This window comes from Cinclus cinclus, chromosome 9, assembly GCF_963662255.1.
Source record: "Cinclus cinclus chromosome 9, bCinCin1.1, whole genome shotgun sequence".
NCBI lineage: Eukaryota > Metazoa > Chordata > Aves > Passeriformes > Cinclidae > Cinclus > Cinclus cinclus.
Window position 1 is genome coordinate 19,144,481 of NC_085054.1, and position 25,574 is coordinate 19,170,054.

Consider the following 25,574-nt stretch of genomic DNA (forward strand, 5'->3'; position numbering starts at 1 on the left):
GTATGTCTTAACTGAAATTCATTGCATTAGATTTAATTTTTGTGCAAGAGCAGCAGCCAGATTAGGCACAGTAGAATATCCTAGAGAGGAACCATTGCTCTCCCAAAGAGATTGCCGTCTAAACAAAACAGGTATGGATGGGAAGGCAAGCAGATGTAACATAATACAGTCCTGCTCCTGTTATGGTTACCATGAGTACAGGGATTTGCAGCTCTATAATCAAGAGAAAAGCTTAAAAAATGCCTGGGAGCAGCTGCACGAAATTACCCAGATCCTCCCATGCAAGTACACCAACATCAAGACCCTCCTGCTCTCTGACTATCTTTCAAAAAGCATATTCAAAAAGTATTCCACAACATCCCTAGAGTCACATAACCAGAGTTTTCTTACTCCCAAATGTATGATGTTTTTTTCTAACATGGCATCTAAAATAACTTAGCCTGAAAGAAGGGAAATGTGTTCTCCACAGTGGCAGCAAGGACTGAGAGATCACCTTCCTTTTTGAAATGCAAATGGGAAACCTAAGGTCACATTTTCTCATCCACCTTGATTTTAAAGTGAACACTTCCATTCTTTTTTCAGACTGTCCTTACAAGAAATTACTGAAATTTACCACAATGAATCTATTTTCTAAAAGCTTCATCATGATCATCCAAGTCTCAGGCTCAGATTTTCACATCCAAGTTTGGAGGCTTTTCTGTGCACCGTGTAAAGCACCATGCACAACTGTGTATGCAAAAGGTTGGTGCATAAAATGTGCTGCCCACAGGTCAGAGAAATGTGGGGGTTTTTTTTTGAAAACATGGCATTTGAGTGCAAGCACACAGTGTGAAAGAACTGACACAGCATTTTCTGTGTATAAAAGAAAAAAGACACTAAAAGAGTAAGACCCTTTCTATGCAGTTATATGTCAGGTCTTTACCCTGTTATTTGCAAGCTTAGTACACAAGTAAGATCTGTGTTTGGATATCCCTTAGTTCAGATAGAAAGCTGACAAGCTAGCTGGAAACTGTTGCTGACACTGTGTATAACCAACTGATTAACAATTATATCTTTACAGTACTCAAAAACCATTCTCTTTTCTCCTCCAGAAGTTTATCTTAAACAATTTTCTACATGTGTTCCTCAGCACACCAAAAAAGGTCAGGAAAATATCCCGCTGCAGCTTTGGTATTTCCTGACAGTGCAAGAGAACTAATTAACTGCAGAAGATGTCTGCAGAAGAAGCTGATCCTAATACCTTTAAAACTGATCAAAACACTGAATATTTAGAGGCACTAGTTTGCACTTGTTACAAAAAGTTTAATCTGAGAAGCTGTAGTGCAGAATCGGCCACTGCTCTCTTCAGCAATCCCTTGGCTGAGCAGCTCCTGCTCAGAAAGGTCAGGTCTGTAGGATGAGAGCTCCAATCCCACATCCATCAATGCCAACGTGAATTTGACAGCCAATTTCAAAGTCATAAAGCTTGAAGGAACACAAGGAGGAGGAATGTGCCCTCAGTGAACCACATAAGACAACTGGCAACAAGCAGGCATTAGTGCAGTGTTTTTAGCTATTTTTGTAAGTAAATGAAACATTAAAAGTTGTTTTCTACTCTTGAAGACCATCTCAACTGTAATGTTACATTGATTTTTGCAATTAAAACAGTGTTTATGTTTGCTGGGCACACAATGGAATGACCTCTCTCTTCCTAAGGAATACTACCACAATGGAGTTACCCAGAATGGCAGTTCTGATGAACAGCAAATAGCTGCAAGGGAGCCTGGCAAGAATTAGCAGCATATTAAGACAAGTGAATGTACAGTGTTGTAAAATCAGAATCAGCATTAGTGCCCATGGCTCTCATCCTTCTACATTGAGAGAAGTTATCTGGAGTTTAGAGATTTCCTACCTATGGCATGACTGGAGCAGCTCACAAGTTGGTGTCAGCCATGCTGTGCACTGTGATGCCACAAGATTAACAGAAAAGTGGAAAACCTGATGGATATGATCAGGCTACTGAGAATAGGATCTTCTGTTTGCTAAACATGGGCTTGACTGTGGTCTGAAGTTAAAGAGGTAGCTGAAAAAGTTTCTGTAAAAAAGCCATTCTGTGTTTATATCTCTTGTTGATGGAATCCACTCAGTGCAGCAGTAAATGTACAGTTTTCAGGCTGACAGCTGGAACATCATGGGCTAAAATCTTTCCCACACCTCTCACACAAAAACACCAGCACTGGAACTTAGTTAACAGTTCATCTGTTTCCTGAACAAGAACTAAATCAGTTCACGTTCCCAGAACACTACTGGCTCGGTATTGATGAAGGAACAAAAATGGCAATTATCTCATTTTTTAATAAATAAAATAAACTTCTTATATCTGAATTAACAGTGTCCATGTGACCAAGATCCATTTAGTACACTTTTGGAACAGAGCATCATCTAAAATTCTTCAAAGCAGACTTCTTTTCCCTTATTCATTCAACAAACCATTCCTGGTTTGTTTTAGTAAAATTATAACCTTGGGAACACAGCAGTCTGTTACTTAAGTGCCAAAAGAAGTAGGAAGAGCTGCATTGACGCAGATAACAAAAGCTAGGTGGTAGTAATTCACCTGTACTCTCTCAAAAATCATTATTTATTTTTAAATAAGTATTAAAAAATTTTAAATTATTGTTTTTTCAAAGAGGGAAGGCAAAAGATTTCAAGTAAGAATCCACTTGTGGACCCCGTTATATGAAGAGTAGGAATTCATATAAGTTGTCCCAATCAATTAATTTCAGGAGAGCCACAAATCTCAGCTCTCCCAGTGTAACAGGTTTGTAAACTTATTTTGTTCCTTTTAATTCCTGGAATGATTTTTTTTTTCTTTTGTAAAAATATAAGATAAAAAAAATATCAGTGTGGGATGTTGGTATTGTTTAACACTGAAAACACAACTGAAGGGCTGCTTTTTAGAGCTGAACAGTATGAAGACAAGAACCTTTGAAGGTCTTTGACTTTCAAGTTGCAGAGCACGTTGGAAGTTTAGACCAAAATGAATGATAGAAAGCTGATAAAAGGAATCTTAGGAAGAGGAAGGGCTTGTCAAATTTAATTTCCCCCTGTTGCATTATCTTTAAGTAGTGCTATTACACAGCTCTTTATAGAATTCCTCTGATGCTTAACATGTATGACAATATCCTGATGTTTAAGATAAGAAATTATAAAAATGATGGGAAAATATAAGATTACTGTAATTATCTGAAAGGCTTTCTAGACCATCACCTTAATTTTTGGTGTTAAAAAAGTTTAAAGGAATTGTAGTATTCATGAAGTATTTAGTTAGAGAGTTAGTGCTTTATGGCACCAAATGTAAATATTTTTTTTTAATATTAGTATTACTGTGTATTTTAGGTGAAATCTACAGGGATACTCTGCTGTAGAAACAGACAGGTAAATTCTGTACACCTCACTGCAAACTCCTCTTGAAGATATGATGCCCTACTCTCATTCTTGAATGTCTTCTTTTCCCATGTTTTATTTTTTCCTAAAAACAGAAATATTTATAGGAAACATCTATTTACTCTCTATATAATAATTACTTGAATGAATTATTGTTTGTCCTGCCCTTTCCCCCATGATAGTGAAATAAGCAGAGAATTTGTTACCTAATCTTCTTGCGAGTCCAAAGTCAATGAGTTTGATACTTGTACCAGTCTTGTTGACACACATAATATTTTCTGGCTTCAAATCCAAGTGGACAATACCCTGCTTATGAATGTATTGAACTCCTTCTGAAATCTGCTTCATGTATTTAATGCACTCTCTCTCAGTCAGTTCAAAGTCTTCATCAATGATTCGTTCAAAGAGTTCTCCTCCAGAAACCCTGTGAAAGACAGAATAAAGAGAGACTTCTGTAACATATTCATTTGGGGAATAATCAGGCTTTCTTTTTACAGCAATACAGAGAGTTCAAGCTTGCAGCAGTCACTTCAGGATGCAATCTATGTTTTATAATGGCACTTTCTATAGACACAAAGGCCACCTGGGAAGAATCTTCTCTTTTGTGTGGTATAAATAAGTAGATCTTTTCTGTTCTGAATCTCTGTTGCAGGTGAGGACTGTGAAACGCTGATATTGTTATTCCAGGCAGGAGGGATTTACAACCTGCCTGTAGGACTGTGTCACCTGCAGCTGTCAGTGAAGTGTGTGCTCTGTGATTGCCACCCTGCAGACACATGCTCGTAACACCGCTCCTGACTCCAAGCGCACGCTTCCCACCTCTTCCTTCCCTCCTATGATCTGTCAGTGCACAACTGCAGATAACATAATTTAGAACTAAAACTAAAATACATGGAATGAGTCTCAGGGAAAGAGGACAAAGCTGCAAGCAGATGAGGAAAAATTCAGGAAGAAAAGAGATTGAGAGTGACAAAGGCTGAGGGAGGACAAATTCCGATGCTATGTTTAACTGGAATGCAAACTCAAAGGGTAAATTACTGACCCAAGTGAGCTCAGAGGGAGTTTCCTCCTCAGCTATGACTGAGAAGGATATAACCCACAACACTTTTTGTGTTGGTATTTTTAGCTGAGCCCTCATCACACTCCTTGTAGGTCAATTCCATTTTAGTGCTAATTTAGGATGTGAAATGATTGGGTCTTTCCAGGGTAGCATCTCCTGGATTGAACTGTTTGTGTAACTGAAATGGGACATTTTTTAACCTAGATTTAATAAAGCATAATTGAAGCTGTGGCTTGTTGGGTTTGGTTTTTTTGTTTGTTTGTTTGTTTGTTTTTGTTTGAGTTAGTGTTTTGTTTCTTTGGGATTTTTTGGTTGATTTTTTTTTTTTTTAATTTTTGAGTAATCTCTCTACTGGTATATTTGCTTGCATCCAAAGATGGGAAATATTTTTTTCTTATGCTGCAGGTGAATGACCCATAAAGAAAGGAGCACATAGTGAAGAGCAGCTTTGCTTTTAGAAATTAAACACACCATGGTCTCTATATGGTTTAATATTTTGCAGCGTTCATGGTTGTTGCCAAATGCAATTGTACATTTCAGTTACAGAAGGAAAACATGCAACTGAAAAGCAGCCTTGCCATGTTTGCAGGTCACCAGATACATGATTATATCCCTCACGTACCAAACTGAATTTGAAACATCTGAAGTTCTGGATTCATTTCTTGCTTTGGCTATAAAAGTTCAGAAAATAAGTAATTAGAAATGCTATTGTGGTTTCCTATGAATGTGAAAAGAGTAAGAAGAGCATATGCTTGACAAACTGAGAGGTTATGTTGGATTAGAGCACATTTGTAACATAAAGTAATAGGATTGCCAGACCTGTTGGATAAACACTCAGGGGATCTAGTGTGTTGTTACTTTTCTAAGACATTAACCAGTATGGGTGTTTATAAAAACATCTGCAGCCAAAATGTTTGTATCTGGAGTACTCTGCAACCCCAAATGATAATCATCCTCTTACTGAAATGCATCAGTTGTTTCTGATGGTTTAACACAGATAGTGATGATTTATTTGTACTATAAAAGTGCCATCCTTTTCAGATCTCTAAAGGAAAAACTTTTCAGAAATTGTACTATTGTCTCAAGCACCACTTTTTAGCATATTTTTGTAAATGAACCGCTGTTAATACATCTGCCTGCTGTTTTTACCACGGGAGCTCTCAACACTCTGGTAGCAATGGTAGATTAAACTGCAATGCATTTATGGAATAAATACTGTTATATTTATTTTAGGGGCCAAATCCAATTTAATTTTTGCCAGGTTAAGAAGCAGAATAAAATCCGTGTGGATGAGGTTCTACACATACACAGGAGGAGAAGTTGGCTTTGTTCAAACAACTAGTTCAGAATCCAAATCTCTATTTTTCTGGATTCTCATCTTTTCAGTCTTCTCTACATGAGTCATATAGGAAAATATTCTTATCTATGGAATCACAGAATACTCATCTAAGGTTTTTGGTCCAGTAGGAACAGTGAGAAGAATTTAATTTGAAGTTGCCCAGGCAAATACTCAACTGCATTTTTAAAAATCTATGTTAGAAAAAAAGAAAAAGCCCAAGTAACTTGCACTATCTTAAATCACGTCAAATGATAGAATATAGTTCTGAGATTTTGCTCCAATAATCTTAATTTGCAATACAATAATCTCCTTCAGATCTATGTAAAAATAAACTGACTATCTGAACTATATAAAACTTTGAGGCACTTGCTGAATTAAAGTGCTGAATTAAAGTGACAACATGCTATTATTTTCAGATTTACCTTTTCCACCAAGATTCTTACAGTGGAACCAATATATTCCTATATTTGAAAAGGAAATGCCTGAGATTTGCCTCTGACTTCCAGTAAATGTTAGATGGAAAGGTTTCCAGGCAAAAGCACATCATTATAGTGTTTAATTTAAAAGTAATAATAAAAAAATCTGCTTTTATTTTGAATATGAAATCAAACCGTATAAAATGGTGTAATGAGAAATATTAAAAACAGAGAGTATGAAGTTTAAAAGGTTCCAGGAAAGGCATGGGAATAAAATTAAAATGAACAATTTAGAATAAATATCAGGAAGAAAAATCAAAGGGTGCTTCTCATCAATTTGAGTGGAAGGGGAGCTCTTAACTGCCAGTCACTGCTAAAATCTGATTTAAAGAAACTGATAGCAAGTGGCTTAATTTATTTGAAATCCAAGCATTGAAACTCTGATGGAAATGAAACAAACAGCTTGGAATTTTTAAAGGTATTTCCCACAGTTTCTTTGATATGCAAAGAAATATTATATTAATAGCTACAGCAGAAATGAACCCTTGGAGGCCCTTATTCAATACAGGTGCAGTTCTGGGCTGGGATTGTGTCAGATGGGTAATGTGACAGCAGAGAAGCTACCAAGTCATTGGCACAAGGTGCTACACGAGCACCTCACTGCCCAGACCTGCCCTGCTGCTGCTTGACACAATGGAAGTGTTCGGGGGGGCTCAAAAACCAGAAAAGGTGGCCACCCCAAAATAAAACCACATCCTAGTGAGGCTGGGTAACAAAAATTCTGTAAATTTGATTGCAGTTTTCTACATTTTTAAAGAGTAAAACCCCTTTGCTGTCAGGGGGAACAAATGGAGTGTAAAGCCATATGCTATTCCAGACTCTTTATACATCTCCCTGTTTTCCATTAGGTCTGCCAGCTCTCAGATCCAAGCTAAGTAGGGGCTGCCTTCCCTTACCATCATCCGTTTGCTCAACTGCTCAATTTAAAAATAAAAACACCTTCCTGCACATAAGTTCCAGGGTTGTAACATCCAATCTCTGAAATATGCCAGTGCAGTAGTAGTTTGCACATAATCTAAGCAAGTGCCAAGCAAGCAAAATAGACATATAGTCTCTTTTGCCTCTAACAATTTAAATCTTGCTTAGAATTTCCAGCCAGCAAGAAAACCTGCTTCTCCTTGCATCACAGAGCACATGAAGTCGATGTGGCAGCAAAACTGTAACTAATGTAAGTTTTTGGGGAAAACATCAGCACAGATCAGGATTTCATCTTCTTTCCATCTGGTACTGTCACAAGTATGGGATTTACACTACTCAGGTGCATTATGGATGATGTAAACATCAGTCATGTTGGCCATTATTGTTTGTGAAGACTGTTCAGCACATGTTTGTAACTGCCTAAAGTAAAACAAAGTTCTCCTCTTTAAACACATTTTAGCTTCTAAATGAAAGCCCAAACACTGCCAACTTTGTTCTCACCTCTCCCAAGAGGGCAACAAGAGTAAAGCTGCAAAAGCCCACCACATGTACTTTAAGAAACAAGCAAACTTGACAATAACAACTGCAGCACATTTTGACTGATTTTTAAAAGATTAACACAGATTCACTTAAACAGTTTAAACAAGTTGGATAAATCATTGGAAAAACTTGCAAGATCTGAAAATCATCTAGGCCCTGCAAATCCTGAAGCCTTTGACAGCCCTGTGTCTGTAAGTTGCTACTTTCATATGCACAATTATTTTCAACATTATTAACTTTGTCAGTATGCTCTGCTTTATACTTACATTTCCAAAACCATAACAATGTTGGCTTTTTCTTCAAAGGCATCTACACATTGGACAAGTTTTGGGTGATGTAGGCAGTTCATGATGCTGATTTCATCCCTTATGTTTTCTTTTTCCTTAGCAGAATATGCTTTGAAAAATTTTCCTGCCCAAACTTTTCCATTCTTCTTTTCAACAAGCCTGAAGACTTGTCCAAATTTTCCCCTGAAAATATATAACTATTTCCATAAAATATTTTTGCAATATATGGACCACCACAAATAGCAACAATTTATTAAATAATGCAGCACAACCATTCTATTCTGAAATACAAATGTCTTACAATTAAGTATTATCCTATACTGATCTGCAAAAACTTTTGAATGAATACCACATTTAGAGATACTCTGCCATTCCAGTTAACAAGTCTTATATCGGAGGGTTTAAAAATTGGGACACCTACCAGGATTTACTTCAGGCCTTTCTGCACACAGTTTTCTATAGATCATACACCTCTGAAGGGGCAGAAGATGGGACATCCCAGGTACAGGATTTAGGTGAAATCAGAATCTGAATACCCAAGGCTTCAGTATTGTTGTTTCCCTTGGCTGTAATGATGATTCTACCTCTGTGTTACACTTCTCAGGATTTTTTCATGGCAGCACAGGGGATCCCCTGGCCTTCAGCACCAATAACTGAAAGATTATCACGGCTTGCAGTTCACAGCACCATGAGCTGGGGCCCTGAGAAACACATCCAGGCTAATCACTGACCTTCTCTCAGCAATAGTATTAATGGTCTTGGGATTAGGGCTGCTGTCAACAGAGATTCCAGCCTGTGGGCAGGATAATCTTATTGCCACTAATGGATAGAATGGAAATGCAAGTTCACAATATGTACCTTTTTTTTTCCAGATAGCTTTTAGGACACTAAAAAATGAATTAATCCTCTAGCTTTGTTCATTTGTGGGCTCCATTTTCCTTACCAGAAATACATGTAGTGCCTATTTAAAATTATCAGTTAATAGGAGAAAAAGATCTTTATGGAATGGAAGCCAACGTATGTTAAAATCTATTTTTACCGCATCAAAGGAGCCCAACGGGGATGCTGAAAGTGCAAGACAGCCAAAGAATAAATGCACATGATCTTTATAACTGGCTGCTAGCCTTGAAAACTGTGTGTCTTCAAAAGCACAGCCCAGTACTTACGATCCCAGTCTTTCTTCAATGTTATAGAGATCTGACACCTTCTGTTCTGTGTTGATCGTAACTGTCCGATATTCAACCTCTGTTTCTTTCCCCTCTACAAATAAGCATTAAGGACCATGATTAAAAACCTCCAGAAAACATGAAGGAAGATCACAGATTTGCATTTGTCCTGTTTAAAACATACACTTCTTACCATCGTCAGATAGCTCTGCTTCATCTTCTTTAGGTTCTGTGATGAAAATAAAAAGACATTAATAATTTTTATATGGGATATGGGATATTATATAAGATATTCAAATTATTCTGAGTGACATGGACAACTGATAGACCCTATGGCAAAACAGCAAAAAGCAGTCAGGGAGTTTGTGCATTGACTTCATAATGAAAATCTCTCAACCACTTCTTCATCACTATTGACTATCCAATCACAATCTAGTCACCATTTCAGAATAAATCAAGTTCCTGTGGTTTGCAGTACAAATCAATTATACCTGCCTACTAGAAACATCAGCATACTGCATCAATTCAAATTCATCTAAGAAATACCTTTAGAATACCTCAGGGAAATAGAAAATAAATTAAAAATATTAAAATCAATAACACTTCTTGTTCAATGACAATTTTTTTTGAATTGTGAAACCACAAGTTAGGCAAGTTTGTACATGAAAATATTCCCTGAAAAGCATCCAGACAAACTTTTCAGACTCAAGATATTGAGAAAATCTGAACAGCATGCATTCACCTGAGTATGGCTGAATTTTGTAAGCACTGAGGTCCAAAAGGAGCCTCAGTTCTGCAGGCAGATTCAAAGACAGGTGAACCCAGTGACCTAAGTCAAAGCTGGCCTGAGTGTCCTGATTTTAATTTCTAATTTTCACAGACATGAGCTGCCTGTAGCACTGCTTTTTGCCAGCAGGTATGAGGGGAAAAGGGCTGTGGCTGGAATGTTACAGCGACCTGTTAATTCTCCTGTAGTTGCTGAAGCTGCACTTTGCCATCACAGAGTGCAAGCCTAACCAAGGGATTTATCCCCCCTGTGTCAACAGATCTGTGTTATGAAACATTAATGCAGTACTCTGGGTGCTGTTAGGTGCTTTAGAGCACAGAGTTAGATGCAGAGTATGAGAAGAAAACAGAAATAATGGGTGCAGGGGGAACAGATAGCTGGTCTGAGGCATCAACCTTTCACATCCTACACAAAATGCTACAGCATCTGTGTGCTGGTAGAAAAGCCAATCAAGTGGATAAAGTCTGTCCCTAAATACTTCATCTCTTTTTTTTTTTTTAATTTTTTTTTTTTTTTTTTTTTTGGAGTTGCAACCCTTGCATATTCCTGCACAGATGAGTTGGTTTGCAGAGATCTACCAGAAGAGCAGGGAGGGAAGGGAGCCTTCCCCACCCGGGCTAGCTGTCCTCAGACCTTCCTCAGCTACAACCACTCCTGCACAGAGCACATTACATTTTCCTCCCCTTTTAAGGGCTGTGTAAGGGAGCTGCTCCCAGCCAGGCTGCCAGTAGGTAATGTCTGCCAAATAGTGCTTAGGCAAGAAGTCAGTGCCTGGTTCTGCAGTGACACTGCATTGAAGCCTCTGAACAGAAACACTTTGGTCCACCAGTGGAAGCCTAAATTATATAAGTGGTACATATCTGAGCTTGGCTGAGTAGCTGTGCTAAAACCTTTCTTGGAAGTGAGTTAACAGAACCAAATTTTCCTCAAACATGGCAATGCATGCTTTAATCTGTTGAGACTCACAACCATATTTTAGTTTTCTTTAAATGCACAGTAGTAATGTAGCCACGTCTTTCTTCACTAAGATCATACTTGTATTGCTTTTATGTGCTGGCCACCTTAGTATGAAAATCAGTAATCAGACTTCCTGGCAGCCTAGAAAATCCTGAGTTACTCAGCTAAGTGTTTACATAGATGGCAGCTTAAGGTCCTGACTTTGACAGGTGCTGAACGCATACATTTTCCACTGCTTTTAATTAAAGCACCAGTTATATTCACACACTTGAAAAATCACACTTTAGATGATCTGCTCTTTTTCCACACCATCTGCAGTACCAAGCATTGAAATCAATAAGCCTTGGAAATGAGAGCACAAAGACCACGCCCCCCCACCCTGCAAAAAGAACACATTTTCTTTTTGCTCAAAACAACATTTTTTGTTGCTTTTTAATGTGTGTATCACAATGAGTCATACAATTTCCAGCCTTTTGTACTAAATCTGTGTAAGAAAATGCTCAGACTTAAATGGAAAAATAGCTTGTTTTCTTTGGTCCACTATTGGTAGTGGTTGCTCTAGGAAAAACATAGAGAATAGTCAGGTCTCCAACCCTAGAAGGTGTTTGTCCTGCAACTAAAGAAAGAGGGCATTCAAACACGGAATTTTGTTATGAAGGACCAATATCATATAGCTTCCTTTCAATTTTTTTACTACTTCTAATCTTATTTTTCCCACTTTGAGCAGAAGATGCATCTTGATTTAGATTGATTTTAAACCTTGCAAATAGAGGGAAGTAATTCCTCAGCATGCTTGCCATTTACCACTTGAAGAGAAATATGATTTACTTTTCTTTGAGAGGCCTATACAGTTGTGTGATGCTGCATCACTTTGCTATCATTTTGTCTTCCTTTAGCAATAAAACATAATTTCACAAGGGTTATGTGGAACACTTCAAGCTCCAAAGCCCTGCACACATAAATGAAGAGGGAGAGATACAACACACAGTTCACTCCTCAAAGACAGGAAAAATGGCAAAATTTGTTATTCCTGGTCTGGGCTTTTTGGTAAGGTGACTATCAAAGTCATCCTTACACAATAGATAGATGGAGATGTGCACAAAAATATGTGGTGACTTGCTGGTTTTGAAAAATAAAGCTGACATTCGTGTGTTTCAAGTCTTAGTACCAGTTCCTGAATAATTTCTACAACGATCCAGCTCTCCCTTCTCTTTGAGAACAACTTAAACAAAAATAAAGAAGTAAAAGATACTGAAAAAAAATTTGGAACTACATGCAGCTGTAACCAAAATCCCTAAAAAATATTTTTGGCGTCCATAATGCTGCAAAACCAACATGCTAAATAAGATAGCCTCGAATTCACAGGCTGGGTGTACTAGGGACACAGGACTGAGGTACACTATCACGCTGGGATTGAAAGCATTGCAAATACAGCTAGCTACAAGGCGCCAATTTATTTTCTGCTTCATATCCTGTGCTTGGCTAGCAGCAAACACATTCATTATTTCCAAGAGCAAATTTGGGATAATGTTTATGGTTTGTTTTCCCATGGTGCTTCCAGTATAAACTACAATGAATCCATTGGTGTATTTCAGGTAAGCCACCAACCATAATTTTCCAACTGGGCATGGACTGAATGTGTAATATCTGTGAAAGGTTTCATTTCCAATTACCTGTGCACCGAACTGCAGAATTCTGTCAGCCAGCACTCACCCAGCAAGCCAGAATGAGAATTAGTGCTTGCTTTCACAAGGCAGGGATTTGGGATCCCTGAAGGCAAGTTCCCACATTGCAAGTATGCAAAACTGATGTGCTCAGAGCCCCAAATGAAGTCTGTGAAGAACTTGAGCACAGTTACAGCCCAGCACAAGCATTCACCAACGGAGACATGTGGGAACGAGGGTGTGCCGCTCTCTGGCCTCACTGAAGAACTCTTAAGGAAGAGTTCAATTGAACTGAGATGTTTTTTCCCCTTGTAAGAACTAACCTTCTTGTTTCTCTCCAACTTTTACCAGCTCAGACTCTTGGCTGGGCTCGCTGACGCCGTACACGTTGGCAGCTCGCACGCGGAATTTGTACTCCCGGTCAGCCTGCAGGTCCTGCACGTTGAAGGAGGTGCTGCGGCAGGTGGTGAGGTCTGTCCATTTGTTATCCACTGAGTTCCAGATCTCCACGGTGTAGGACTGCACGGCGCTGCCCCCATCATAAGAGGAGCCGTACCACGAGAGGGTGAGCGAGGAGCTCCGTATGTCTGACGCGCAGGGAGTTCCGGCAGGTGGGTCTGGCTTATCTGCAAAAACGTACACAGCGCACACCGTGAGGATCAGGTGGAGCTTCCAGCAGGGTATTCCTGGCCCTAACTAACAGCCCTTCCCTTTCCATTCCATTGCTCTGCTTCACAGCTGTTTTATAGCAGCTGTGGAGACTAAAACCGGTCCCAGCTATGTCTGCAATCCCCCACAGCAGTGCAAAACACTCCTTGGTGATCTTCCTCAGAGGAACAGCCCTGTAACAGTCCCATCACTGTGATGTGCTTTCTTCTGCTCCCTTCATCTGCTTCTACACTTCAGGGCCACTGCTCACCTTTCACTGCCTCAGAAAGTGACACTCACCCAAATACACCTGGCTAGCAGAAATGCTAGAACCAGTTTGTTGGCATGGAGACAAGGCCTTGAAGGGTGGCAAGTTTATCTGCCAATGATTTAGTGAACAAATTCAGCTATGTGCAGTTTTTGGAAGTCTAGTGCACTGTGCAGTAAGAAGGAGTTAAACTCAGAATATATAATTTAAATAGTGAGATTTTAAAAATCTCATATGCATTTTGGAAATTTTTGAGGAAGTGGAAGATAAAAACTTCTGTATTTCCTCAGCTGAAGATTACTACTGAAGTCCTTATTAGATAAGTAGATACAATAGGACCAGAACCTGGTTTGCAGATGTGCAGCCAACTATGCAAACACCTGAGAAAATACAAAAGCCTGGCAGTTATACTAATTTTTCAATATTTAGTCTAATGATTAATTATTTAAGTCCATGTTCCTTTAAGACAGAAAAATTATGACTTTTGAAATAAATTGCTAGAAAATAACTGTGGAAGTTAATAATTTCAAAAGACTTTTAAGGGAACAAATAGCTTCTCTGGAAATAATCCTCTCAGAAACGATCTAGCAAAACCTACAAAATAATGATGATGTTGATGTGGATGAACTAGTGGCCAAAGGTTGAAAGAGAAATCAAAGGATGGGATAAATGAGAGAAGAGGAAAAGATAGGAAGTGTGAGATGCTACAAACAGTGGTTCCAGTGAAGATGGACTGATAAAATACTGTCCCATTTTGCTTGTTCAAGCTGCTAATGGACATTATCACTTTTTCTGCAGAAAAGGCAGACCTGACAAAGCAGCCAAAAATGCTTCCACTTTCTCAGCAATAAAACGATCCAAATGCTGGGGGAAGCTGTTGTAGACTTCGATAAAAGCCTCACTGTGACAGCCTACATCCCTCTATACTCAAATTATCATTCCTAGGAAAATTACCGAGCTAACAGAAATAGCCACAATTTGTCAGAAACGTGCCTTTGGTTCTTGGACAGAGGAACCTCTCCTCTGACTACTGTGGTTTAACTCATAGAGTGGGAAATTAGGACAGTCGAATCTGATTAAGATAGCTAAGCATCAGTTCACTATTTGGAAGAGTGCAAGTTTAATTGCCCAATGACTTCCCTTAAAAAAATTTTAGTTCTGTTGTGATGAAATATACATCTCCTTTCAAAACTTAAACATATCAGAAGATATATAAATAGAAATTTTTGAGTATGAGGAAAAAGTCTGAGAGGGAGGAAGGGAGGTGGACAATGAATATGCCACTGTATTCAGTATGAGAACCCCCAGGTGGAAGAAAAAGTAACTGCCAGAATCCAGATTACCTTTATTCATTTTGGCAACACTTAAAACACCGTTCCACTAGGAGTCATCATTATACAGCACATCTCTTGTAAAACACATGTCAGAGACCAGATGTCCTTAACCTCTGGAACAGCTTGTTGCCCTGCTTACTGGTCACATTTTACTCACCTAATTTTCTGCCAGAATGAAGGGGCTATTAGCAAGCCTGAATTTATAGAGTAGATATATAATGAACTGAATCACAGAATTGTTACATGATTTGTCTAAGATTAGAAAGAGAGATTGTAGCAAAGATGAGAACTGAATCTTGATCTCCTGGTGCCCATACAGCAGCACCCCTCTTCCCTGTACTGGTCCTGTCTCAGCCTCCCTGGAGCTGCAAGAAGTGAGGATCCAGTGCCCACACCATTTGCAGTATCAGCACATTTGTACCATACACATAGCAGCCATCAGAGAGCTGCTGGCATGGCACACGTGGATTGTATGATTTTAGTCAGACAGTGGCAACAGCATCTTCTTTTCACTACAGCTTGTTTTCCATGCAGACCTTGCTGGGAATGATTTTCTGTCCTTCTCAAAATCTTTACAGACGTGGAATATTCAGGCCTGTGTTTGGTTTTCCTCCTATGTAACCATCACTGCATCATCTCAAAATGTAGATAGAACTTGAACAAGTAACAGCCAATTTATCCTAAATCCAAACAGAAGAGAGCAGTTGTAGATAGCAGGAGGAAAATACTTTGAAGAAAAAGCCAAGCCAGTAGTTCATCATGTTACAGTGGCATCTGTTGAGATTTGTCAAAGCTGTACAGATTCTCTGACATCTGCTATGCACACAGCCAAACCTGGATGTATGTGCTGCTTTAAAAAAAAAGTGTTCAGTGCTGTGCACTGAATTTATATGAAGAAAGTGTGCCTATGTTTCAGTATTTGCAGAGCACAGTAGCCTGCTTCCTGCTCAGGACATGAAAATACGCTCTCTCATTGCTGACTTTCAACACACTTCTGTTTCCAACTGAAATGCTGAGCATGATTTACCAGTTTCCTAGGCCTCAGTTTCCTCAGTGAGCTCTCTTTCCATGACTCACCTAGACAACTTGAGTCCCTCTGGCCAGCATGGTTTACAGAAGCAAGGCTTAGGTATGTGAACACTGCAGAGAAAACATTCATGGCCAAGAGGATAGCAGTGGCAAAGGAAATGCTACGTGGCTTTAGACTAGTATCTGTTAGCCTTGGGAACATTTCTGTATTCCTAAGGCATTTTTAGGCAGACATGAAAACCTGCAACCTTGTCAGGACTCTACTGAGCCAGAAAGATGCACGTTTCTGTTTGAAGTCTATTGTGCTGCTTCTGCTGCAGATCTGTTCAGTGTATAAATACTGTAGTAGCTGCTATGGGAGATCATAAACAGGAATGAAAGCCTAATCTTTGCTCTTTTTTAATATGACAGATGCATATGTACCATTTTACCATGCTTAAAAATGACTTGATATCAGACTGGATGGTATTCTACAGCTCTGCGCATTCAGGGAATCTGCAGATGGTCTCTCCATGTGTCTGTTTTGTTTCTCAATAGTTTACTCTATGGGGATTTTAAAGGTTACCCTGTATTCATCTGTCTGTATGGAAAGCTAGAATATTTTGCCAAACTAAATTCCCTTCTGGAATATGAACTCTCTATCAGAACAATTAACTGCTTCCAATAAAAACATCCCACGAGTTGAGGAGGGGTGTGGAAGACAAGCACAGTTCTCTACTTTGTCCTTCTATTTTAGTGTTTCCCATTAATGTCCCTGAGCTGCCTGTCTCCAATATTCTGCTGCATGTCATGTGCAGCTTTTGACATGCACAATCATATTTCATACTTAGGCTTTTATTATGAGGGCTTTACATTGGCTTTAATGAACCACAATTTTATTCTTCCTCTTCTGGAACAAGCCATAGCTACAATCCAATATGTGAACTAGAAGGAAGGGAGAGCATCCAAAAGTGCATTTGTGCACATTTCCATAGTAGAAGGAACTAATTTAAAATATTGATGTCTAACTTCAATTTCACTGTTACATGCAACAAAAGAAAGTCACCATAAGGTCTCTTAACTATATGAAACTGGGGGTACTCCACCCTTGGCTAACTTACAGCACATATTTAACCCCTAAACCAAGACTTATGATGTTCTAGATGATCATGGTCAGACTGGCTGTATCCACACAGTCCTGTTGAACCTGGTCAGAATCCTACAAACTCCAATGCCTTTGCATGTAAATCTCTCTAGGAATATGAGTAGGGCTGCCCCAAGCTGGCTTCCAAGGCCTTGTGGCAGGCAAAGGAGCTGGACAAGCAGCTGCCTTGGCCTCAAACCTGACTCAGGCACTGCTTGCACAGCAGCACAGAGACTGCATTAAGTTGCCGGAAGCATCAGGAGCAGCTCCTGTGTGCTGTGAGTCATAAGTCAAGCAGAGAGGAGTAAGAGGAGACTGGAGGTGATGTGAAGGAGGGCGCTATTGCTTTGTAGCCCTTTGTGCTCCAGCAAACCAGGCACAGATTAAATCCCCCTGCTTCTCGACAAAGGGAGGCGTAAATTACCACTAGCCCAAAAGCAAGGAAGTCAGATTCCAATTTATTCTTTGTGGCATATATTCCTTAGGGCAAATGAAATTGTGATGAGCTGACCCCACATGAAGTGTTTAAGCCACTTTTAAGACCATACCAGCACTGAAACACACACTTGTTATTTACTCTCAAACTGAATTCAGCTGCACTCCTTCCTCAGCTAAATTCTCAGAAATATTGTGGTAAACAGGTTTTGATGATACAGCCTGAAGTAAACTTTAATTAACTTGTATTTGTGAACTCTGAGAAGCATAAAACATAAGCATGCTTGGTCTTTAAATCATTGCTATTTATCAGACAAATTTGACTTGATGCCATTGCCTTTTTTTTTCAGTGGTGTATTGGTTAGAGCATGTTGCTAATAACACCACGGCTGTGGGTTCAATCCCTGTACAGGCCATTCACTTAAGGGCTGGACTCGATGATCCTTGTGGTTCTCTTCCAACTCAGAATATTCTGTGATTCTGTGAAAATTCCTTTGCATAAGCAAAGGGCCTTTCTCTCTTTCTGAAGAGGTGGTGAACCCACAGCTCATCCAGGACGCCCATGTGACATGAGACCGTGCTATCTAGACCTCACTGCCTTCTCCACATGTCTCAGTTTACAGAGCCCTCAGAACACAAGAACCATTCCAAGAGACCAAAAAAGGCAGCAATCTCCTTATCTAACTAAGTGCAGGGAAATGGAAATTGTTCTGCTACTTACTGTGAGGGTCAGGCTGAGCCAAGGCAAAGCAATAGAGTTTGCTGTGCATTAAGAGCTTGCATGGCCCTGGCTCTTAAGCAGAGATACTGTTCCAGCAGAAAGCCTCTGAAAACTGAGAACAGTATAACCACAGCCTCTGAAAAGTTTTTTTTTCCTTTCGTTTATGAACAGAGACAGCACTGAAGCAATGTCTCTGAAGAAGTTTTCTTTATCTGTTCTCAAAATTGGTTTGTTTTCTTTCTAAATCCAGTTATCATATTACTGTATAATACTATTATTAACTATTGTGATATTTGTCTACCAGATAAAGAACAGACAGAAAGAAACAATTTAATTCCATTCCACAAGCTGTTTAGCCAGGGAAGGTATTTAATATGCTGCAAAAGCCAGTTGAACACTGTCCATGCCGACAGCACTGGCAAAGCTTTCATTTGAAATCCATCAGCAGGAGAAAAGTGAAACCATAAAAGGTCATAACTGAACTCGGCACTATCGCTGACAGGGCTCGGGGTCATGGCAGACCTCGTTGCTTCGCTTGGAAAACTACGCCCTGCTTCTCTTTTTGTAAGGGAGAGGAGTGCTACAAGTGGATATATTACCCCTTAACACCCGTAAAACTAATGTACACCCTATATGTTGCTGTACCACAGGTTTAGGATAAAGTTAAACTACAAAATGCCTGTGTTTTCCTGCAAAATAACTCAAGAGAAACTGAAATGAATGTGAGTTTTCTCCTAATGAAACAGACTCCCCAGCAGAGGCAAGGACCCCATGGAAAACATTTTCTAGTCCAGACTTTAAAATTTACATCTCCCTTGTAAAATATACTGCAGAATACTGTCCACCACATTGCTCCTCCTGACAACTCTGGCATAAAACTAAGTTATTTAAAAATTGCCCTTATGAGCTGTGGATAAAGCAGCTCACAAACTGGTGGCCCAGAGCATCACTTTGTGCTGTTGGGGTAACTGAGGCATGGAAGTGTAAAATGACCTTGCCCAAGGACACACAGGAGAACGGAGCTGGGAATGAAAGCAGAGCTCACCACTCCCACGCAAATGCCCTCAGCACAAGAACATCTTCTGCCACAGGCCTAATGGAACAAACAAATACATAATGTGTTCTCAGGAGCCTTTTTCTAAACCATCTGCTCCTAAGCCTGAATCAACAAGCTGTTCAGATTACTCATGCGCTGCATGTTAGGTATCTGCTTTGACTACTGATTGAATTAGAGCTCCCAAACCTGCCTACTAAAAGGCAGAATAAATTTTAGGAGTTTCCCTAGTAGGACTATCAGTGGATTAGTATCCACTGGAGTGAGTTTGGGTCCTAGGAATCCCATGTTTGTGTGCAGGAGTTGTGATTAATAATTTCTGAGTAACTAGGTAAAATACAGGAATTTTGTTGCAATTGTCAAGATATTTATTTTCTTCCTCAAAAAAATGCTGAAGTTAAACATCAGGAAAAAGCAACTATGCATGGAGTTTTACTGAAATTTCTCCTAACAGAAATGACATTGAAACTACATGGCTATTCAAGGAATAAACCTGGATTAGTGTGTCAGAACTGATGCATAGAGCAGCATAAGCTGGTTTTCCTCTACACATTTTTGTCTTTCCATGAAAATTTAGTTTTGGTATGGCCGCAGAGTTTTGCCACTATGAATCAGTGGGAAGCTGACAGTGGAGGTTACTATACTCTTGAACTACAACATCAGCAACGTAAGACATCTCTTCCTTAACCACTAGTGTAGTTGCCTTTTAACCATAAAACCAGTGACAAAAATACTCCAGCAATCCAGAAGAATTTGAAAGATTGAAGGTTACAGAGTGAGTCCACCCACATATTCTTAGGAAATTCACTGCATTCTTGACGTGATTGTAACAGGGAATCACATGGATACTGCAAGATATAATCTGATGCTTTTCAAAATAAGAACTTCATAATCATTCATATTTGCACTTCTGAGCTGCAATATTCAGTGTCCAAATGTCTATGGATGTCGCTTCATTGTCTGCTTCCCAGATGTCTGCACTTAACTTTTCCAGAGTGGGAACACAGAGCCCTGACCACTGGATCCTCTCTGTCTGAGTGGTGAGCACTGCGCCAGATTTCTCAGCATCTCACACAATGCATTCACAGTGCTGAAAGGGTTACTGTGCACTGCTGGTTTTGCTATCACATTTCCTTTTTGCAGAGTTTCAGGGCAGAAAACAAATGCTAATAAAGCTTGCATATATGTGACTTGTGGAACCAGAACCAAGCCCTTCATAGCAGCAATTAATGATCCTACTATTACACTCAATGACTATTGGAGTTAGTGATGATCAGACTTTTTTCTCAAGTAAACTTGGATTTTCTCATTTGTGCTTGGAAAGACTGTGCTCACACAGATTCTGCTAAAGGCACAGAAGTAACACCTTCCTTACAGAAAATAACTTCCCCATCCCAAGTCAAGTATGGAATGGAGTAGAGGAGCAGGCATTAGTGAATTCATGTTATACTACTTGCATGCCTGTATGCAACATGCTTATATAGAGATATATGTACATGTGTGTGTGTGTGTGTCCTTGAGTACTTGGTTTATCACTTTCCAACAGCAGAGAAGGCTGCAAAACATAGCACATGAACCAATGATGAGAGTAACCAAAACACCTTAACTTTTAACTTTAGGCCTCTCAGGGTCTAATGACATTGCTCTCATTCTTTTGCATTTATCTACCACAGAGCTTACTAATCACCATGATACTTATATATCTGTGTTTGTGCATAATACATATAGATATATATGTATACAGTTATACATATATACAGACAAAATACCACATCAGGAACAGTAAAAATCCAAAAGGATTTATGAAAGACAAATAATGTTGGTGAAAATCAGCCTCTAGTTAGGCAGTACGTGTATTTCTGCTTCTGTTTTTAAAAAAGTAAAGGACAGCACTTATATCCAAAGTATTCACTAAACACTGATCATCAAAAAGCCCCTGAATAGTAGGCATGGAAACATGAAGCAATATGCCCAAAAGCATGTGGCAGGCTTGTGGCATAGCTGCAGAGCAGATTATTTCTCTAGTGCCAGATACCCTTGTTGAATACTGTGTTATTTTTCTGACTCTTTGTTATAGTACCTAGCTTTAGCCAGTAGGAAAACCAAGTTTCTTTTTCAAAGGTGGTTATAGACCAGGGCTATCACACAGCTAAAATGTTCAGAGTCATAAATTTGATAAATATATCAAATACATCCAATAAATGGCATGAAATGAATGAATATTCCTTGCTTATTCCTTGAATATTCCTTGAATATTCATTGTAAAGTGAGGGCTCTACCTTGCCTAAATCAGTTATACTTTGCACTAAGCTCCTCATTGGCTTGTTCAACAGCTTTGGCAACCCAAGTCCACTTCAATCTGACACACTGTCTGCTATAAATCATTTGCTCAATCTCACATCAGGCTGTTTTGATTTTGGAGCAGAAACATGTTACAGTCTCCCTAGAGAGATCAGTCAGCTAAGGAAATTGCTTATTTAAAAGAGCTGATCCTAACAACAGAGAAGAGCTCAACATGGACATTTTGGGACCAGTCAACCCTTTAAAAGAAGATACTGTTTAACTTGGATGTCTCACAGACTTGCAGGTCAACCAATATTATTAGTGCTTGTACAAAGTTACACAATGAATCACAAGGCCTAGTCCTTGTGGCTGAGCTGTGTGCTCAGCACCACACCATTATTTAGAAAGTCTCCTTTAACTTGTTTATGTATCACTGCATCTGCCCTGTGCATTGCACACAGCTCACACTGGAGGCTGAGTGTAAAGGACATTTTGTTCATTGATATTCACTAAAGGAAATAAAATTCCTTAGAATGAAGTTGGGCTTCTTTCAAGAGCATCCTTTCCCATGGCCCAAACTGCATCAAATCATAAACTATTTAAATACTTTACATGTCAGAAACCTTGCACAGTTCAATTAAGATTGTAGTTGAGGCCTGAGTCTGACAGTTAAATTTAAGATTTTAGGAGCTAAATGCAAAAGAATGCAGGGTATTTTTGTTTCCCTAAATATCATTCTTAAAAATAATTTCTACAAATTGTACTCAGAGTTTACAATTTAAGACTCAGGGTTTAAATCATAGCAGGATAATTTCTGATTTGAATCCTGGCAGATAAAGTCAATCCTTTGTCCTCTGGTTGGAGGTTAAGTCAATGATGTTGGCTTTTTTGTTTGTTTGTTTGTTTGTTTGTTTGTTTTTTGTTTGTTTTTTTGTGAAGAAAAGTCTTTGACAACTGCAAGTATAAAACCAAGATCCAGGATGGTTTTAAATACCCTCAGGAAGGTCTTTAGACCTTCTGGTCAAAGCAGGATCAGCTATAAGGTCAGACCAGATTGTTCAGATGCTTATCCAGTCTGAACTTGAATACCTCCAGGGATGGAGACTGCACAACTTTGCTGGGCAACCTGTTCCTTGACAGGTTACAGTTGGAATTTAATTTGAGAAATGTTTACTGGAGTCTTTCACACAGGAAACTTGCCCATCAGCATGAAGACTTTGAAACCTACATGGTTGTAAGACGTAATAATAAAATAAATATATCTTTATTTCCATATTTATTTAATTTTATATTTTAACAAATGTCTTCAATTTACTAAAATTCAGAAAAGCCAAGCCCATTAGCCAGCCCTTTGAGAAATGTAGCTCTGGGTCTGCTCAGACACACTCCTCCAGAAAGCAAGTGTTCTGTATTTGTAGTTTCAGCACATTCAAGGCTCAGTTGTGCAGTGTGGTCAGGCTGCAGTGTTTTGAGCACACAGCACATGCATAGATGTGCCTTTTCTCAGTAAATTCACAGGGAGGCAGCTCATACAGAATTTAGAGCCTTATTATAAAGGGCTGAGGCAAATAGAGCTGATCTCTAACACCAGGACTTCCTCCACCAGTGATTGTTATGAAAGTGGGGTCAGAGCAGGCAGGGCAAGTTTCTTACCAGTACTTGGGATGGAGCAGAAAGAATGAACAGGCAGGAATTTAGAACTAAGGATAAGCTTTGATAGACTCTGAAGTCTAAGGTTTTGCATATTCAGAGAAACACAGCTTTCCTTTTTTGAAGGACATGCTTCAGAGAAAAGTATCTTCCAACTTCAGTGAACATTTGACACCTTTTAAAGGTGCAAGCAGTGTGAAGGATTTTATGTCTCACTAGTGAGATTCTAACCCCCTTCCTAGAAGAAAGACATGTTTGCTCCCTTTTCCCACATTTTTGAGTGCCCAGATGGAAAAATCTGGCCTTAAAATGCATGTGTAGCAAGCTGGGAGCTGGGAGGCCTTGTCATGCCTTCAGCAGTGCTGACATCAGCGAGATGTCTCACTGAAGAGCTTGGCAGTTTTACAAGATGGAATTTATTCTTTTTAGTTGGAAACAGAGAGCTTGTCATCAGCCAAAACACATGGCAAACTCCTGCACATTGTAAGGATTTTTCACCCAACTCTCCAAAAAGCATCTCTGGGAATCCCACAGTTCTCTGGCACATTTCTTAGGGAAGAGCAAAGCAGGAGGCTTGAGATGTAGCTTTATAAGGTTATAGAATTCAAAGACTTTCAAACCAATTAAATCCAAAGGATATAAACCAGCAACTTATATAATAAAGAGTCGAGGCTCACACAGTAACAAGATTATAGGAATTGTCTGCCTTGTGCAGCTAAAAATAATCCATCTTGCCCAATAACCTGCTACAATTAGCTCCCTGCAGCAGTTGCCTAGGAAAGAATGAAAAGGAGGGAAATGCAAAGAGCAATTAATCTCCTGCCATTCTTCCAGCTGCTAATTAGCTGCGTTGGGGTTTTGCAGCCAAAAGCTATACGCAGACCAATGGATATGTTTATTCAAGGACCAATGGTGCTCATTTTTAACCTAGCTGTACTTGTGACCTGTACAACCCACTGTTGGAAGAGCCATCTATGTGTTGTAGGAAAAATATTGATTCCATTTTCTTCTGTTCTTGAATTCTCTGTCACATTGCTGGAATCTACTTGATATTTATACTCATCCATCTTGTTACCTTTTAACTGCAATTAAAGTCACAGACTGAAAGGAATTAATTTAAATAATCTATTGACAAGATGTAGAGCAACATGCAATTGAGTCACATTTAGTCTGCTTCATTGGATACTGTACCTGAAAGTGTGATTGTACTTGTTAAACCTTGTATGGTATTCACTGGATTGGTGGGATGAATCTCCAGTCCAGCTTGGGTTTAAGGTATTTTGCCATTGGTTTAATTGGAGTCAGACATTCATCTCTAGCCTTACACTCACATTTCTTGCCTTGCTCACACCCATGTGGCTGTCGGGGCACCACCTTATGTGATAACCTCTCTGCAGGCCACAGGTAACAGAGCCCAGAAAAAGACCCATCCCACAGACTCATGTTTTAGCCAAATTGCATCTTTGCTTGTGGAACTTCCCTGGATGCTCTCTGATGTGCATCCACACCGAGGTAGGTTCAATTAGCCCTTTCAGAGCTAGATGTCACAGATCTAGATTTTGGCTGATCCTCATTAGGCTGCAGTTTTATCTGCAAATAAACTGCATTTATCTGCCAGTCTACATCTCTGTGCAGCTGTCCACAGTCTGCTACAACAAACCTGATGGTCTGGGAGTGTCACCTGACAAGGCTGTTTCAAGCTTTAAGATACCTGTGTAAAAGCCCACAGATGAAGGGCTCCGTATTCAAAACAGACTGTCTTTATTCACTGCTTTCTGTCCCTGTGCAACAGTAGACTGTGGTAGGGATTTAAAATGGAGACATGAGCTGATTTTATCTTGTGGGCGATTTTTTTTAAGCATGAGCTATTTTATGTATTTTATACCTTCATCACCATGGAATTTTTACAAATAAAGACAGTGTAGCCCTACTAATCTTGCTCATAGTCCTTATTGCAATGTCACTGTCCATCTTCCTACAGCTTTTATTTCAGTCTCCTTAACTGATTATTTTATTTAACCTGTCGGATATTATTATATAAAATTAAAATGTAGACTGAAGTCTGAAGAATAAGTATATAAATAAAATAAGATTATGGACTTACCAACAACTGTAAGGTTGACTTGTGCTTGTCTGCTGCCAAGTTTGTTCTCTACAACTAGGGTGTAACATCCACAGTGTTCCTGCTTTGTTGATGATATTGTTAGCTTGCTGCTGTTTTCAGCATTCTCAATTTTAATATATTCATTTTCTTGAATCTGCCAAATTAAAAGAAAAATTATGTGATAGATTTCTTTGTATCTGAAAGAGCTCAAAGCACAATGCAAAGTTATCTTACTGAGTGTTATCTGCAGATAACTCTATTACGGAAGTCAGTATGTGCAGCTGGTAAACTGTAATCAACACAAATCA

General features: G+C 39.2%; 1 protein-coding gene across 3 annotated transcripts in view; it reads right to left on the reverse strand.

The window, feature by feature from the left end:
* Positions 1-25,574, reverse strand: part of MYLK (myosin light chain kinase) — a 196,753-nt gene that overhangs the window by 16,479 nt on the left and 154,700 nt on the right. For all 3 annotated transcript variants that reach the window (XM_062498729.1, XM_062498730.1, XM_062498731.1), the window contains 6 exons: positions 25,267-25,420; positions 12,941-13,243; positions 9,403-9,438; positions 9,210-9,303; positions 8,023-8,226; positions 3,630-3,847 (listed from right to left, as the gene is read on the reverse strand). In XM_062498729.1, the coding sequence (XP_062354713.1) occupies positions 3,630-3,847; positions 8,023-8,226; positions 9,210-9,303; positions 9,403-9,438; positions 12,941-13,243; positions 25,267-25,420 (1,009 nt within the window). The remainder of the gene's footprint in view (positions 1-3,629; positions 3,848-8,022; positions 8,227-9,209; positions 9,304-9,402; positions 9,439-12,940; positions 13,244-25,266; positions 25,421-25,574) is intronic.